The following is a 17670-nucleotide window of genomic DNA, read 5'->3' as shown; positions in this document are numbered from 1 at the left end:
AGAAAAACCTTAAAATCATTTTTAAAATAAACAAAATGCTTTTATTCCAGCCTTACTAAAAGAAATAAGACTTTCCCTAGAATACAAAAATATAATAGTAAATACTGTGAGAAGTTTATTCTATTAAACAGCACTTGGGAAATATTTGAAAAAGAGTAACAATTACACAGGAGGGCTACTTTTTGTCTCAAAATGCACTGTAAAATATGCTACAACAAAATGTCAAGACTACAAATTGCTTTATGTTACTTTAACTTATTTTAATAAGTTAATCAGGGTTTTTTTTTAAGTTATGCAAAGATTAACTTAATATTTTAGCCAGTTTACTTGATATAAGTTGACATGATAAAAACAATTTGATTCAGCAACAAAAAAAATGAAGGCCACAAGCAGTTTTTACATTGTGTATACTGAAATACTGTACGTCGAACAAGACTCTGAAGGATCAGTATTCCTCTTTTTTTCGATCTAGCCTTTTTCTTTCTCTTTTTAGATTTTCAGAGTTCTCTTTTAGTCATGCCATCTTCAACTCCAAATCGCCTTTCAGAGTTTGGCCTTCAAGAGAGACACAAGAAGAGAATGACTCATCCATTCATAAAGGAGATTCAGAGCATGCCTGCGTTCACCAGACTGAATTATTGTATAAAGCTGGTGTCATTCAGTGCTGGCTGTGCGTGGGACTCGTATATTAGCTTTACATCGTAAACATAAAGAGACTTCCAACAAAAGCTGAGGCAGGAATATTATTACATAAAAGACAAAATGCTGTTCGCTCTCACAAGAACCTTAGAATATTTAATATGGGCTCCTATGATATATGTATTGTGGAAAACAAAATAGCAGGACTCAATCATATAAATGGAATTTACAGTATACCACATTATGAAATTTAACAAATGTTTTAATGAATACGTGAAAAGTAGTGATGTACGAATGATTTGCTTTATCATTCAAATGGAACAAATGCATCTCAAAAAAAGTCTGAAGCCACATTGGGACCTGTCTTGAGACTCTTGAGAATCTAGCAATTTGTTTCTAAATCCTCACTTTTGTTTTAAATGTATGTATTTGTTTCATTGTCATTTTATTATTATTTTTTTCTTGGCGGAAGGGCTAAGTTAAGTAAAATAGTATTTCAAAAAGTAGTGATGTACACCTAATCAAATTGTAACATAGACTAGTGTGTAACAGACTGTCTTGTAATCGATTTTTGATGTCTGTTTTTTTTTACTCAATGTTAGATTTCAATTTGATGTTAGGAAATGTTGTCAATTTGCATTTTAGTGATAACAAAACCAGTGTAGATAAGTAATCTGTAGTTGAAACGTTCAGATTAATAAAATCGTTATAATATAATGGTTATTTTGATGGTCAAAGGGCATCAATGCTATTAGCCCCCCTGTTTCAGTTTAACGGAGAGAAGATATATATATATATATATATATATATATATATATATATATATATATATATATATATATATATATATATATATATATATATATATATATATATATATATATATATATATATTATTGTTTTTAGCATAAGAAAATAAACAGTAACATTAACTAGAATGGAAAGAGTACAAAGGCCATTTTACAATATACAGAATGTCAGACACAACAAAATAAAATATCTCCAAGAAAGCATACGAAAAATATAGATTAAATAAAATAAATAGTTTACAGAGAAGTGCGTAGGCTCCACAACATACGCCAAACCAGTCCAGCCCACAAAGAATTACAAGTCTTACTGGATTGCACATCTTTTGTCTTTTTGTCAACTGTTACAACCTTCTAGGACCTTCAAGTCTAGGAGTTTTGTTTAAAAGGTGTAACAAAGAAAACTAAAATTTGGTGAATAATATTAAATAATACTGAATTAGAACTAAATAAAAAAGACACACTTCAATCCTCAGCCCAGAGTGCAGATTCAGTACAAAGTTTAGTTTATTTAATAGAAATATAAGAACTCTAACAGAAACTAGATGACAAACTGAGTGAGTGTAGCCTAAAACAACAAACAGAAAGCAGCTAACTAAGTTTAGAGGACTAGCTTACCTAATGCAAAAATCAAAGATGAAAATCAACAACATAAACTTCCCTGAGCTTCCTCTTTCAACCATTAACAGGTGAAAAGATATACAAAATAAAATAAGGCACTCACTCTTTTGTCACACTTGGAAGTAAATCTCAAATTAAATACACAAAATAATAAATAGTAATGGAAATGGAGGCAGGATAATGTTAATTTAGCATTAAAGATTAATCCAACTACTACCAACACTAGTGAACAATATCACAACAAAACACAAGACAACACAACAATAAGTAAACAATATCATACTTAAGAGCTGGGGAGAAGTTTTCCTTAGCTCACAAGCTTCAGAAGGCTCCGACGCAGATCTTTATTCTTCCATGGCCACCGATTTGCATTTTTGACTTTTTTTTTGACGGAATATACATTTTTCGTGTTTTAATTTTAACAGAGAAATAAAAAGAATTTGAGGGGAAAAATAAAACACTTCATAGGACAAATTCGTAAATATATTTAGTTAGACTCAACGTAACTGTTGATAAATATTTCTTCATTTCAGTTAATTTTACCCACTGAAATACTAATTTATGACATTTTTTTGAAAAACAGAATAATCAATCAATCAATCAATCAATCAATCAAATGAAATACGGAACCCTAGAAAATATATGAATAAAAAGTAAAAACCAAAAGTGAAAGAATAAAAGAATCACCGGGGACATGTCTAAGCTTTCTGTAAAATATGTTTCATACCTACACATTCAAACACCTGCCATTATCAGCGAACAAACCCGGGTAAGCTTGTGTCTCGGGGCCCTCTGGAGCCTAAAAACTATGATAAAAACACTTACAGAGGCTCATTTGACAGGATGTTCTACTGGAGAAACGATCTCAAATACTTTATCTCGGTCTGATTTGCATAAGCAACAGAAAACTAAAGAAATCTTTCAGCAACCCAGCAAGTCAAATATATCCTCAGAGATATATCCCAGAAACACTAGGATTTAAACAAGCACTTCACTCCGAGTGGTTCACTGGCCAGCAGGGGGTCAGCAAACTCAATAAGCCAGAACTAAATTAGAAAGTCTCTTCAAATCACACAAATGTTACATACTTGCAAATGTATAGTATTTTTACTTCAAGAACTCAAATGCCAGGGCAGTTGATATAGTTAATACAATCAACCCCTGATTACATCACAGCCAATGAGAGATGCGCATGTATAATGATGTCACAACACGGACAAGACAACGGCCTGAATCAGAACACACATCATCATGAATGAAGATCATTAACGCTGCATGTGTCAAATTAAAAATAGTTCTACTAGGGCATGTGAGCTTTATTTGGAAAGGCAGAGTGACTCACGGGCACGATTTCACATCTGACTCTTGAATATGCATTTCTTCCTTTAGACACACAGTCTGGCTGAGATGACTAACGGGCATTCACACTGAGCAAATTCATGTGGTGAACAATTTTAGACAGAACGCAATGAAATTTAAAGAAGAAATATGAAATAGACTATTTTTAAGGTGCATGAAATAAAATCACAAAATTACACTGCAAGCAAATGGTACACTATAGAGATGCTCAGATGGCTAATCGTTGAAAAACTGTCGATTATGTCGATTATACTAAAACTGTCGATTATGTTGATTATACTATTGTGCACCATGTCTAAAATAAAATACAAAAATAAATAAATAAAATAAATAAATAAACAGATAAAATTTAGATATTTAATTATCAAATACTACTACTGCTAATACTACACTCTCAGAAATAAAGGTACGCGAGCTATCACTGGGGTGGTACCTTTTCAAAAGGTACACATTTGTACCTGAAGGGTCCATATTGGAACCTTAAGAGTATATAATAGTACCTAAAAATCAAGAGGAACACTTTTGTACTTTTTAGGTACTGATATGTACCCTTGAGGTATTAATATTGACCTATCGGAAAGGTACCACCCCAGTGACAGCTCGCGTACCTTTATTTCTGAGAGTGTACTACTACTACTCCTAATAATAATAATAATAATAATAATAATAATAATAATAATAATTATTATTATTATTATTATTATTATTATTATTATTATTATTATTATTATTATTAATAATAATAATAATAATAATAATAATTATTATTATTATTATTATTATTATTATTATTATTATTATTATTATTATTATTATTCATCTATTCATTTTCTTTTCGGCTTAGTCCCTTTATTAATCAGGGGTACAGAGAGAGTACAGTTAGTGGTATAGCCAGAGAGGCAGTTACAGATTAGGAAGGAAAGTGGAGACTAAACAGTTGAGTTTTTAGTCATTTCTTGAAGACAGCAAGTGACTCTGCCGTTCTGATGCAGTTAGGGAGTTCATTCCACCAACTGGGCAGATTGAATGCGAGAGTTCGGGAAAGTGATTTCTTCCCTCTTCGGGATGGAACAACGAGGCGACGTTCATTCACAGAACGCAAGTTTCTGGAGGGCACATAAATCTGCAGAAGTGAGAGCAGATAAGAAGGAGCAAAGCCAGAGGTCGCTTTGTAAGCAAACATCAGAGCTTTGAATTTGATGCAAGCAGCAACTGGCAGCCAGTGCAAACGGGTGAGTAGCAAAGTGACATGTGCTCTTTTCGGTTCATCGAAGACCACTCGTGCTACTGCATTCTGAAGCAGCTGAAGAGGTTTGATAGAGTTAACTGGAAGCCCGGCTCATAGAGAGTTGCAATAGTCCAGTTTGGAGAGAACAAGAGCTTGACCAATGAGTTGAGCTGTATGTTCAGATAGGAAGGGTCGGACCTTTCTGATGTTGTAGAGTGCGAATTTGCAAGATCGAGCAGTTCTAGAAATGTGGTCAGAGAAGTTTAGTTGGTCATCAATCATTACTCCAAGGCTTTTTACCATTTTGGATGCAGTGATGGTTGCTCCGTCCATCTGGATTAAAAAGTTATGGTGAAGAGTCGGGTTGGCAGAAACTTCAAGCATTTCCGTTTTCGTGAGGTTAAGCTGAAGATGATGATCTTTCATCAGTGTGAAATGTCTGACAGGCAGGCTGAGATGCAAGCTGGAACCGAGGGATCATCAGGGTGAAAAGAGAGGTATAGCTGGGTATCATCAGCATCAGCATATTGAGGATTATTAATATTATTATTATTATTACAAATGAACTCAAATTTATAGCATTATTATTATTATTATTACTATTATTATTATTAATAATAATAATAATAATAATAATAATAATAATAATAATAATAATAATAATAATAATAATAATAATAATAATAATAATAATAATATATTATAATAATAACCCCCATCTCTGCTCATGGGGGTTGGCACGAGGAAGATAACTTGAAAAGAAGAGAAAACTTTACAGTGGCTATAAAAGAGTCACCAAAAGTGCATTTGACAGCAGGACATGTTTCTACAAAACTATTACACTAATGAGACTGCTCAATTAAGCACATGTTGTGGCCGGTTTAGTTCATGGATAAGGCATCTGTACTCCGGCAGACGGAGCCTAAGGCTGATCTCAGTCCGACAGAAGACACATCAAACATGCTACCAGGCCTAAAGATTGGCTCCAGAAAACTGATCTGAAACAGATGTCACAGGTCTGTAATAGAAACTTCTATCAGTTTCACTATAGTCCTGCTGTGGTCAGAAAATGCAAATTTGCATGTCGATTTAAAATTCCAGCAATGTGTGAGTTTTGTAAGTCTCAGGTTCAGGTTTACTTGTATTTGTACTCATGGGTAGAGTAGGTTTACAATGTTATATACAAAAGCGCTGTGGACACTTTAAAAGTGTGGGGGACAGCTGTATGAAATCCAAAAGTTTACATTCTTAATCACCCGTTTCTAAATGTTTTGTTTCTACAAGTGAGAGAGACGTATCCGGAGTCCCCCCCCACCCCTCCCTCTGAGTGATACACCCCTTGTTATATATATGTATGTATGCATACATTTTACAAACATCACAGGCATTAAATGACAAGACAAAAGTGCTTTAAAGTCTGAAAATAATAATAATAAAAAATAACGTTCCTATAAGACCACTCCTCATTCAACTGAATGATGCTTAAGTTATCATAAAAGTGAGCTAAATCATTTTTTTTAAGGAGTGCATTGTTTTGTGTTGAATACTAGACAAGACGTTTAATAAAAATGTAAAAGAAACATTTCAATTTATTTTAAACAAAATGCCTTTGCCAGATTTATTAAAAGAGAAGAATGGGACAGAAATGGCTGAACCAATGAAGGGTCATTTCAGAAATACTCACTGGCCCCCGAAGAGCTGCATGCCAAGCAGAGCAAACACAACGATGAAGAGGAAGAGGAGGAAGAGCAAGCTGATGATGGACTTCATGGAGTTTAACAGGGAAACCACAAGATTCCGCAATGAGTTCCAGTATCTACAGCAAAAGAGACAGAGAGAATAAGGATTACACTCTGAAATGCTATTTGGTTGTAAGGGTGCTCCAAATGGTTGCTAAGGTATGACTATACAGTAACTCTAGTTATAACAGATTGGTTTACTGTCTGAGTCAACATGAAACATGTGGTGTGGTTATATGGTGTTTGTTTATCAAAAGTTGCCAATTAGATTTGCTGTTTTAGCATTGGTATTCCCAGCATATACAGTGTAATTAACTATTGATCTCCACCTGAAAAATGAAATCATAACTGAAGAGAAAAACACTGACAGTCGTGATCTGGCTAATACAGAGTCAGGATTGGAATAATATAAACACTGTATCACCTGGACCAAAAAATAAATGATATAAATATAAAATATCTCAATCTAAATACAAACTTCAGGAAAAAGCTTCAGAAAAAAATCAAGAAAGTGCTTAGTGCCACTAACATTTTGTGGCACTAAGTATGTGACCTACTTAAGTATGTGAAAAATAGTATGTGAGCCAAGTTGTAGAGCCAAATTCATAGTATTCGAAATACAGTAGATGAGAAGAACTCAAATGGCCAAATGACATGACACTTGCATTCATAAGTTCTCTTGTGTGGCCACATGGGATAGTACAGTGTCCATTGGATGTGTACTTCACAGTTTAGTACTTCACTAGTTGTTAAGTAAAGTACTAAACTGTGAAGTACACATCCAATGGACACTGTACTATCCCATGTGGCCACACAAGAGAATTTATGAATGCAAGTGTCATGTCACTACGTGATGCTGGTGGAGGAAAATGTTTCCTGAATGTTTCACTCTGTCACTATTCTTGCTGTGTGTAATTGTGCATTATTATCCTGTTACATGCCTGATACATGTCTCTTTTAAACTCTGATATGTCCCCATAAGTTATATGATATTTTGTCGGCCACACTTTATTTTGATGGTCCGTTTGTTAAATTTAAGTTTCATTGCATCTACTTGCCAACTAATTCTCATCAGATTATAAGTAGACTGTTAGATTGGGGTTATGGTTGGGGTTGGAGTTATGTACTTGCGAAGTTTCTTATAGTCAGTTAAATATCTGTTTAGGAGCAGTATTAACAGATATTAAGCAGACAGTCTACAAATATTCAAATAGACCATCAAAATAAAGTGTTACCGACAAAATGTCATATCACTTATGGGTGACATATCAGATATGCATATGCATCTGAAATTGCATACTTCCATACTTTAGTATGTGAAAAATAGTATGTGAGGCAAGTAGTATGTCCAAATTCATAGTATTCAAAATACCTTAGATGAGAAGTACTCAGACGGCCTACTAACCACAACAGAATTGTGAAGGACACATCCAATGGACACTGTACTAGCCCATAAGGTCACACAAGAGAATTTATGAATGGAAGTGGAGCGAAGCAACACAGGAAGGCCATGTGATAATGATAACTGTATAATGATGATAATCATACTACATAGAAATAAGACTCTAACATTTGTGAATTATATTCAAATTCAAATGTATTACCTACTCGAGCAGTATGCAAATTCAGAAGCAGCTTATAAAATTATACTTTCTACTACACTGCTCAAATACCACAGGTTTAAAGTTTGTGTTCCTTTAATTCATTAACATCGTCTTCTACAGGTCACACGCGTTCACCAGATAGAAAAAAAATCACCAAATGTGAATCTTGGAAAGCAGCAATAAGCAAAATAGCATGAATTGAAGTCATCAGATAGAAAAATGTAGTGTGACCAGGCAAGTTACAAACAGTATACTGTAAAAATCACAGAACCTCATTGTCTGGTTTTGGCTTAAAAAGACTCTACCAATTAGAAATCAGGCTTGTGCTTATATGTATGTGCATTCATCTACTTACTTGGTTACTTTAAAGATACGGAGCAGACGCAGGGCTCTCAAAACACTGATTCCAAAAGACGCTCCAGGCTGAATCGCTGCCCAGATCACCTCAAATATACTCCCCACAATTACCTTAGAATATAAACAAAGTCTCTTAGTTACAGGAGTTCATTAATAAAATACACTCTTAGTTACATGAGTTTATTGTGGTTAAATGTAGACATCGCTTAAGGCTTAATGAGACCAAATAAAAATAATAAATATGTCAATATTATCAATTTCAATGGACATCAAGTCAAAATACAGGTGTACTAAAAAAAAAAACAATATAGCAATGGGAAATTGAAAATAAAATAAAACAAATTGTTGATCTTTACATGAAGTTTCTTCTGATGTTAAAAACTTGAACAATATAACTTTAATTTTGAGGTTTTTGTTTTATAGACTGCATATTATTAGAACAATAATATAAAGGACCCACATATAAATTGTCTAAACCAGTAATGTCCAAACTAGGGCACGCGGGCCAAAGTTGGCCCTTTGCATCCTTTGATTTGGCCTGACAGATGGAAATGATTTGAGAAGAGTTGGGAAAGTCCTAGACTTTCTTACTCAAAACAACCTCATGGACAACAAGCAATCTGGCTTTAAGAAAGGCCACTCAACTGAGACTGCCCTGCTCTCGGTCGTAGAGGACCTCAGACTGGCTAAAGCAGACTCTAAATCATCTGTCCTCATCTTGCTGGATTTATCAGCTGCTTTTGACACTGTAAACCACCAGATCCTGCTATCTACGCTTGAGTCACTGGGCGTCACAGGCACTGTTATTCAATGGTTCAGTTCCTACCTCTCGGACAGGTCATTCAGGGTGTCGTGCAGGGGAGAGGTGTCCAACCTACAGCATCTATACACTGGGGTACCTCAGGGCTCTGTGCTTGGACCACTTCTCTTCTCTATCTACACGGCATCTTTAGGAACAGTCATCCAGAAACATGGTTTTTCCTACCACTGCTATGCTGATGACACCCAGCTATACCTCTCTTTCCACCCTGATGATCCCTCGGTTCCAGCTCGCATTTCAGCCTGCCTGTCAGACATTTCACTCTGGATGAAAGATCATCATCTTCAGCTTAACCTCATGAAAACGGAAATGCTTGAAGTTTCTGCCAACCCGACTCTTCACCATAACTTTTCAATCCAGATGGATGGAGCAACCATCACTGCATCCAAAATGGTAAAAAGCCTTGGAGTTACGATTGATGACCAACTGAACTTCTCTGACCACATTTCTAGAACTGCCCGATCTTGCAGATTCGCACTCTACAACATCAGAAAGGTCCGACCCTTCCTATCTGAACATACAGCTCAACTCATTGTTCAAGCTCTTGTCCTCTCCAAACTGGACTATTGCAACTCTCTGCTAGCCGGGCTACCAGCTAGTTCTATCAAACCTCTTCAGCTGCTTCAGAACGCAGCAGCACGAGTGGTCTTTGATGAACCCAAAAGAGCACATGTCACTCCGCTACTCACCCGTTTGCACTGGCTTCCAGTTGCTGCCCGCATCAAATTCAAAGCTCTGATGTTTGCTTACAAAGTGACCTCTAGCTGTGCTCCTTCGTATCTGCTCTCACTTCTGCAGATATATGTGCCCTCCAGAAACTTGCGTTCTGTAATGAATGTCGCCTCGTTGTTCCATCCCAAAGAGGGAAGAAATCACTTTCCCGAACTCTCACATTCAATCTGCCCAGTTGGTGGAATGAACTCCCTAACTACATCAGAACAGCAGAGTCACTTGCTGTCTTCAAGAAACGACTAAAAACGCAACTGTTTAGTCTCCACTTTTCCTCCTAATCTGCAATTGCCTCTCTGGCTATACCACTAACTGAGCCCTCTTTCTCTCTCTCTCTCTCTCTCTCTCTCTCTCTTAAAAAAAAAAAAAAAAAAATTTATACTAATGTTTTGCTTCTTAGACTTTTACACGCCTGAAACTTGTCTATAGCACTTGTTCACTGCTGCTCTTATAGTTGTGTAAATTGCTTCCTTGTCCTCATTTGTAAGTCGCTTTGGATAAAAGCGTCTGCTAAATGACTAAATGTAAATGTAAATGTAAAATGCCTTTAACAGAGATTCTCATTTCAATTTTAAGTAAATGATCTAAAATTGAATGCATTAGTAAATACGGTTGAAGTAATGTTTTTGAGTTATTTTTTAAATATTATGAAATAAAGGAGAAAATTACCCATGGCAACTTTAATGTAATACAGTTTGCTATTTATTTTTGGCCCACAGCTCTTAATCAAGCTTGGATTTTGTTTTATTGTTAAGCAACGAAAAAAGGCTAACTGAGATTAAATGTTTCAATTGAGATGGTGTAATTTAGTTAATAATAGACATACTGTCACCCAACGGATCGAGGACAATGCAGAGACTTTGGTGAGGGAATCAAGGCAAAGGCAGATTCGGTTTGACTAGTGTATGGCGCATTAAACTTCACTGTGCTATAAATGTGATTGCTTATGTTTTAATTGCAATGCGTTTTAATTTAAAAAGTTACTCAACATTAGTTATTATGATTCAAAGTAATGTTTTCCTTTTATTTGTAAGTATTATAAAATAAATTAGGAAATTACCCATGGCAAATTTAATGTAAAATAGTTTGGCATATTGAACTTCGGCCCACAGCTCTCGATGATATTTGGTTTTTGGCCGTTCATACGAAAAAGTCTGGCCGCCCCTGATGTAAACCCAGTACACTTTTAATGGACAGACATGTTTTAGTTTTTTTAATCCTGATTTAAAGCTTTCAGTTTTACAATTGATTTTAAACTCTACTAATTGGTAAATGCAATCCTTCTTATCTCTATACAATCTATGAAATATTGGCAAACATACCAACAGATGTGAATAAAACCATTGAAAATGTAGCTTACGTCTGTTTTTGGAACGTATTGCTTCCATGCTACTCTTCAGCGTAGGGGATATTTTTCCTAATTACAACAGGAAGAACATTACTGCCATTTGATTGGATGAAAAATGGACAATATGATGGATAGCAGGCTTTAAATTTGGTGAAATGCACCAGAAGCAAAAATAATAATATTAATAATTGAAACATGACTTGACATGCAATGTCCATTGTAATTGACACAGGGTCAGATAGGGTTTAAATACTCTAACTGACTAGGAAACACATGACATATCTAGAGAAACGACAGCTAGAGCGAATGTGAATATACTAGCTGAGCCACAAATCTTTAACATCCCTGTGGCGATCCAGTGTAGACACAAATCTCACAGCGGCTGATAATGACCGACTGAATGCTAAAGCACAGGCTGGTCTGAATCATGTGTGCTGTGACTCACCCCAAAGTCAAAACAGTTGAACGAGGAGTGAAAGTAGTTTCTGGGCCCCAGGCCGTACATCTTCAGAGTCATCTCTGTCAGAAACAGACCCAGGAATACAAACTCTGCCAGGTCTAACAGCCCACAGAAAAGAAAGGAGAGATTAGGTTATCCGTCAACACCCAGCTTTCCCCACACAAACCTTCAAAAGTAATGCACTTACAAGATAGTGCTGGGCAACACGGCTAAAAGAATTCATTTATCAGTCTTCAAAACGTTTTACACAAATGTACAAAAATACAGTTTATATAAATGTAATACTTGCAAACAACTTTTTAATTTAAATCTATTTAATATTGTATATCATTATTCATCTTATATAAATGTTTAATTTATAACATGGGTCTGGAGGGTCACAGCTCCGGACAGTTTTTCTCCAACCGTAATCAAACACAGCTGATCCAACTAATCAAGGTGTTCAAGTAGGTGTGATTTGGAGGTGGTTGGAACTAAAATATGCAGATCTGTGGTCCTCCAGGAATTGAGTTTGAGACCAATGATTTATAATATATAAAACTGCACACCACACATCAGCTGATTGGTGGAGAGGAGACAGAGTGATGAAGCCAATTCTGAGATGGGGAGGGTTAGGAGGCCATGATGGACAGAGGCAAGTGGGCAGATTTGGCCAGGATGCCGGGGTTAAACCCCTACTCTTTTTCGAAGGACATCCTGGGATTTTTAATGACCACAGAGAGTCAGGACCTTGGTTTAATGTCTCATCTGAAAGATAGCGCTCACTAAGCAGTATAGAGTCCCCATCACTATACTGGGGCATTAGGACCCACACAGAGTAATGCCCCCCGCTGGCCTCACTAACACCACTTCCAGCAGCAACTTAGCTTTCCCATGTGGTCTCCCATCCAGGTACTGACCTGGCGCAGCCCTGCTTAGCTTCAGTGGGCGACCATGTGAGAGTTGCAGAGAGCTAGCTGCTGGCTTATTGCCAGAATGACAGATACAAGATTGGTCAAATTTAGCCAAAAAACCTCCAACACTACATTGGCCGATGTTTCAGTTTCATTTTCAACCCCTGTATAATTCATTCATACAATTATTTTATTATTTAAAAATATTAGATCACAACATGTCTTGATTTTTTCTGTATTCACAAGTTATGAGGCAATATAAGTTTTTGCCATTATCAGTATCTGAATAACTAGTATTTGTTTTGCTTACACAAGGCCTTGGTGAGCCACTCCGGCTGGTCGTAATGGACAATAGCCACACACATGGTGTTCAATCCCACCAAACACAAAACGATCCAATAGAAACTCTGTGCCTTCACCATCCGCCGGATGAAAAAGCGAATCCTCTTTTCCTTTCGACGGAAGTATGAGGAGCTGTCGTTCTTACTGCTCTTCAGGCTAGCTCTGGCGAAAGGAGATCCAGGTGGAGCTGCAGAGAGGAGAAAATACAATCATTCATTTATTTTCCTTTAGCTTAGTCCCTTATTTTTCAGGGGTTACCACTGTGGATTAAACTGCCAACTATTCCAGAATATGTTTTACGCAGCGGATGCCCTTCCAGTGGCAACCCAGAACAGGAAAACACCCATACACACTCACATTCACACACACTCATATACTACGGCCAATTTAGTTCATCCAATTGACCTGCACTGCATGTTTTTGGACTGTGGGGGAAACCCACACAGAACATGCGAACTCCACACAGAAATGCCAAGCGACTCAGCTGGGACTCGAATCAGTGACCTTCTTGCTGTGAGATGACAGTGCTAACCACTGAGCCACCGTGCCGCCCACAAATAAATTATAATTTTTTTAATTAAGTCTTTGAATTACTTGCATAGAGAATGCAAATAATCATTTTTATTATCAATTGCAATTTTCAACTCTTCTTATGGATACCATACTAAAACTCTTACTAAATATTGCAATTTTTGAGAATATGTAAGATGCAGATATGCCAACTGGTCTGCATCTTGCTATGAGGTGACTGTGCTAACTAGTGAGCCACAGTGCTGCCCAAAAACACAATCAATACAATTAATACTTTAATAGAAGAGACTTTTTTATTCATTCATTAGACACATTCAAGGAGTGGTTATAAATTAGTCTATCACCCTTTTGAAAAAAGAACACCTTAATTTAATACTGAAGTAGCACTAGTATACAGTCATCATGCTTGCTGATCATTAAGATTCTAAGCTTATATTTACCTTAACAGGATATTTTTGTGCATTACAGCAAAATGACTAAGAGCTTCTCAAGGTAAAAGGTCAAGCTTACCAACAGAGGAGATGTCTGTGAAATGTTCATCTCCCTCTTCAGCACTGATCAGGTCATTTCTACCCTTTCTGGACTTTGTTCTTTTAAGAACTGAATGCAAAATTGTACAGAAATACATTCAATTATTATGATTTGAGAATCAATATATGAGACATTTCGCAATATAATTAGTACATTTGTCATTATTTGCTGAAAATGAAAAAAAGAAAAGAAAAACAATATACTGTATGCATAAATCTTCAGGGCTGCAGTGTCACATGATAAACTTGATATATACGTCATCATGAAAACATTAAAGTGATCCATTCTAAATAACAGTCACATTAAAGACAGCTTGAATTGGAATTTGCAGAGACTTTAATATCAGTATGTTGATGTACTTCCAACTGAAAATTAATATACTGAGTAGGAGGTGGGGCTTTCTTTTTGCACAGCTTTCCCTTATAGCAAACTAATGGTAAAATCTGCATCATCCAGTGGATTAACATTTATTGGATTTTATTGTTTATCTAAAGAACTAGAATGTCTACTAGCAAAATAAACATTGTAAATTTTGATTTCACATAGACTTGGGGGCTCAGTAAGAGTATTTAAAACGTATGTTTAACAAAACAAAAGCATACTAACAAATACTAGTTCAGTCATGAAACTCTTAACATTCGCTGATTGGAGCGATCGTATCTCTCCGATAACCAATCAGCTTTTTCTTTCAATCAGAACCGCCCTTATATACCCAATAGAAGTAGCTGGTCTTCAGACTGCACGCTCGTTATCTACCCTCCATCCCCCCGGTACCACCTGCTAAATCTGCAACAGGGATTCATTTGCAGCCCATGACTATTGCATATGTAGTGCTAACCGTTTTGCTTATAGTTCTGCAGGTCTCTATTTATTGTGGTAAGATTGAGTCAGGCACTTGCTCCCAGCAGTGTAGCAAATCTAGACCGCCAAAACCAAAAATATGCACTTTTATTCATTTATTCATTTATTATCATCAATAAAAATATTGTCATCTTACTCCAAGAGTTGTCATGACTGAACTAAAATAATTCAATTATTTAATTTCAATAAGCTTCATGTGAGTGTCTGGTAACAGTGAGGAATGTATGCACAGGCTTGAATTGACACTAGAAACACAATCCTGTTTTCCAAACACTTTCACACTTTTACTTTCTGAAATCCATAAATCCCCTCTACCCCATTAATTAGAAGGAATATTTGGCAACCCTAATTGTTTAATCGCCTGCTCGTTAAGATTAAGAAAACATTTTACCTCCTGCTTTTTACATTACTACTAATTTGCCTGTATTTTGAGAACAACTAATCTAATGTCATGCTGTATAGATCACAGTTACTGTAGGTTAGTGAAGTCACTACATTCAGCTAGTTAGTACCAAAACCTGTGTGGCATGCATGAATCTATATGTGCATCTAATCCAATTATTCCAGTCATCTTAATCTGTGTAATTACCCCTGCCTTCCAGAACAGCATAAATCTGACAGAGATTAGGAGCACTGATAAAAATGAAGCATCTCTGAACAAGTGCAATAGCTTACAATGAAAACGTATGCAAGAGAGACAATATGACAACATGTGTCCAATTCTTAACTATAAACCATGCCCAGGTGAAAAGATCAGATTTATGAAATGCACAAAAACTCAATTTTGGAGCAAAATCATGGTCACATATGAGGGTTGATGGAAAAAAGGTCATACTTTTAACTGGCCTGGTTTATCATAGGATACTATGGTAAACCAGCCCATGGACCCTTGCCCTCTTTTCACCTGGGTTGTTCTGTTTCCTCCTGTACCACGCACCATCCAGAGGGGATTTCTCCTCAGCGTTCTGATCCTCCTCCGCCAGCAGTACCTCCTCTGTAATTAACAAATAACAGTTAGCGTGCTGAATATTTAAAACCATAATAGGACGCATGCTCTGTAAAGAATTAAGACCTGTTCAAGTGAGTACAATCAAAGAAAATATATGCATAAAAAGTACTATAATTCTGTATTTTTTTTAAGTGACCAAACTGTACGGTGAATAGTAAGTAAGCCAAATGAAATTTAAAGTAATTTATTACGAAATAAAGGGATTTTTCACGCAAAAATGAAAATTAGCTCATCATTTATACTCCCTTCTGTAGTTTTAAACTAAAAAATATATATAAAAAAAGATATTTTGATTAATGCTAGTTGCTGGGACCCATCGTTTTTGCATAGTAGGAAAACAAATTACTATAGAAGCCAATTGGTGCCAGCATTCTTTAAAATGTATTCCTTTTGTGTTCAACAGAAGAAAGAAACACAAATAGGTTTTGAACAAGTGAAGGGTGTGGAAATGATGACAGAATTTCTGTTTTTACCTGAACCATCCCTTTAAGTGTGACTTTTCATTTGTTTTTTGGAAAGTTCTTTTGATCAACACTTTGGATATATTTTTAAAATGTTTTGTTGTGTGTGTAATTTCCCTGCAGGCGGCGTTGGATTTTGTTTGGAAATGAAAATAGGGTTGATGTTAGAACCCAATGTCAGGTCGACATCAATGTCCAACCTAAAATCATCCTAAAATCAACCAAATATCAACGTCTTACACTTTGACATTGTGTGGACGTTACCACTTTGACATCAGACGTTGAATTTTGGTCACTTTCCAACACAACCTAAAATCAACCAAATATCAATGTCATTTGACATCGTTATTGGACGTCAAAATAACATTGTCCTTATACGCTGACTAGACATTGAATTTTGGTCACCTGAAGTCATGATCTAAATCTAACCTAATATAATGTCTTATGATGTTGTGTGCCTGCTGGGTTCCTCCATGCCTTCCAGCTTTGTACAATTAAGGCTACTTATGAATATGCTTCTTTCTATAGTTTTATATTTAATAAATACTCTCAACCCTGTGTGTATAAAGCTGATTCTAACTGAACACCAGAGAAATGTCACTTTTACACTAACCTGCTTTGCAGATCCATTCCAGGTAGCCGGTGAGCTCTCTCTCAATCTGCTGCTGTCTGCGAAGCTTCAAGAACTCCTGCCTCTTCTCCACCCGCTCTCTCTCTTTGGCAAACTCTCTAAGACCAAACACACACATACACAAATTTTCAAAAAATGTACAATATTTAAAAAAAAAGAAAGAAAAGATTTTTTAAAAAATGGTGAGACATATTAAGCATCCACTTCCCCTTTTTTTAATAGTGATTTATTTGTCACAATTTTTCCAGAGCCGTTGAGCTTGGCAAAGCCGTATTTGACAGCTTATGACAGCCACAGTCTAATGGTAATGCTGAGATTCTCAAACCCACAAAAGGCAACATAGCTCCCAATGTTTATTAATAATAATAATTATTGTTATTTTTTAAAATTATTATTATTGTGTAGGTAGTGTAAATGCATTGTCCATTTCAAACTAGTTTAATCTCATTTAATCAGTTGAATCAACAAGGTTTCCTATACATTTACACATGTAGTAAAAGAAAAACATATAAACAATAGTGTCACATTATTTTTTGTGTACACGCACATTACATCCAATGTCTGCTTTTCATGATATAGTCATCCATTTAAAACAGCATAGACTAACCCTTAGAGTGAAGGACTTTACAAATTATATATAAACTGTGTTATCTATGGAACAGAGGTTTTTAGAAAGATGCCTATGAAAAAAATACATAAAA

The 17670-nt window shown here is 35.8% G+C and overlaps 1 protein-coding gene across 1 annotated transcript in view; it reads right to left on the bottom strand.

Moving 5' to 3' along the window:
* Positions 1-17670, bottom strand: part of cacna1bb (calcium channel, voltage-dependent, N type, alpha 1B subunit, b) — a 262630-nt gene that overhangs the window by 100866 nt on the left and 144094 nt on the right. The window contains exons 8-14 of the mRNA XM_056447143.1: positions 16952-17067; positions 15773-15862; positions 13987-14076; positions 12914-13132; positions 11696-11808; positions 8352-8464; positions 6338-6469 (exon numbers count right to left, since the gene is read on the bottom strand). Coding sequence (XP_056303118.1) covers positions 6338-6469; positions 8352-8464; positions 11696-11808; positions 12914-13132; positions 13987-14076; positions 15773-15862; positions 16952-17067 — 873 coding nt within the window. The remainder of the gene's footprint in view (positions 1-6337; positions 6470-8351; positions 8465-11695; positions 11809-12913; positions 13133-13986; positions 14077-15772; positions 15863-16951; positions 17068-17670) is intronic.

The sequence above is a fragment of the Danio aesculapii genome, chromosome 21 (genome assembly GCF_903798145.1).
Source record: "Danio aesculapii chromosome 21, fDanAes4.1, whole genome shotgun sequence".
NCBI lineage: Eukaryota > Metazoa > Chordata > Actinopteri > Cypriniformes > Danionidae > Danio > Danio aesculapii.
The sequence above is the reverse complement of the archived record's forward strand: the minus strand, read 5'-3'. Positions and strand labels throughout refer to the sequence as shown.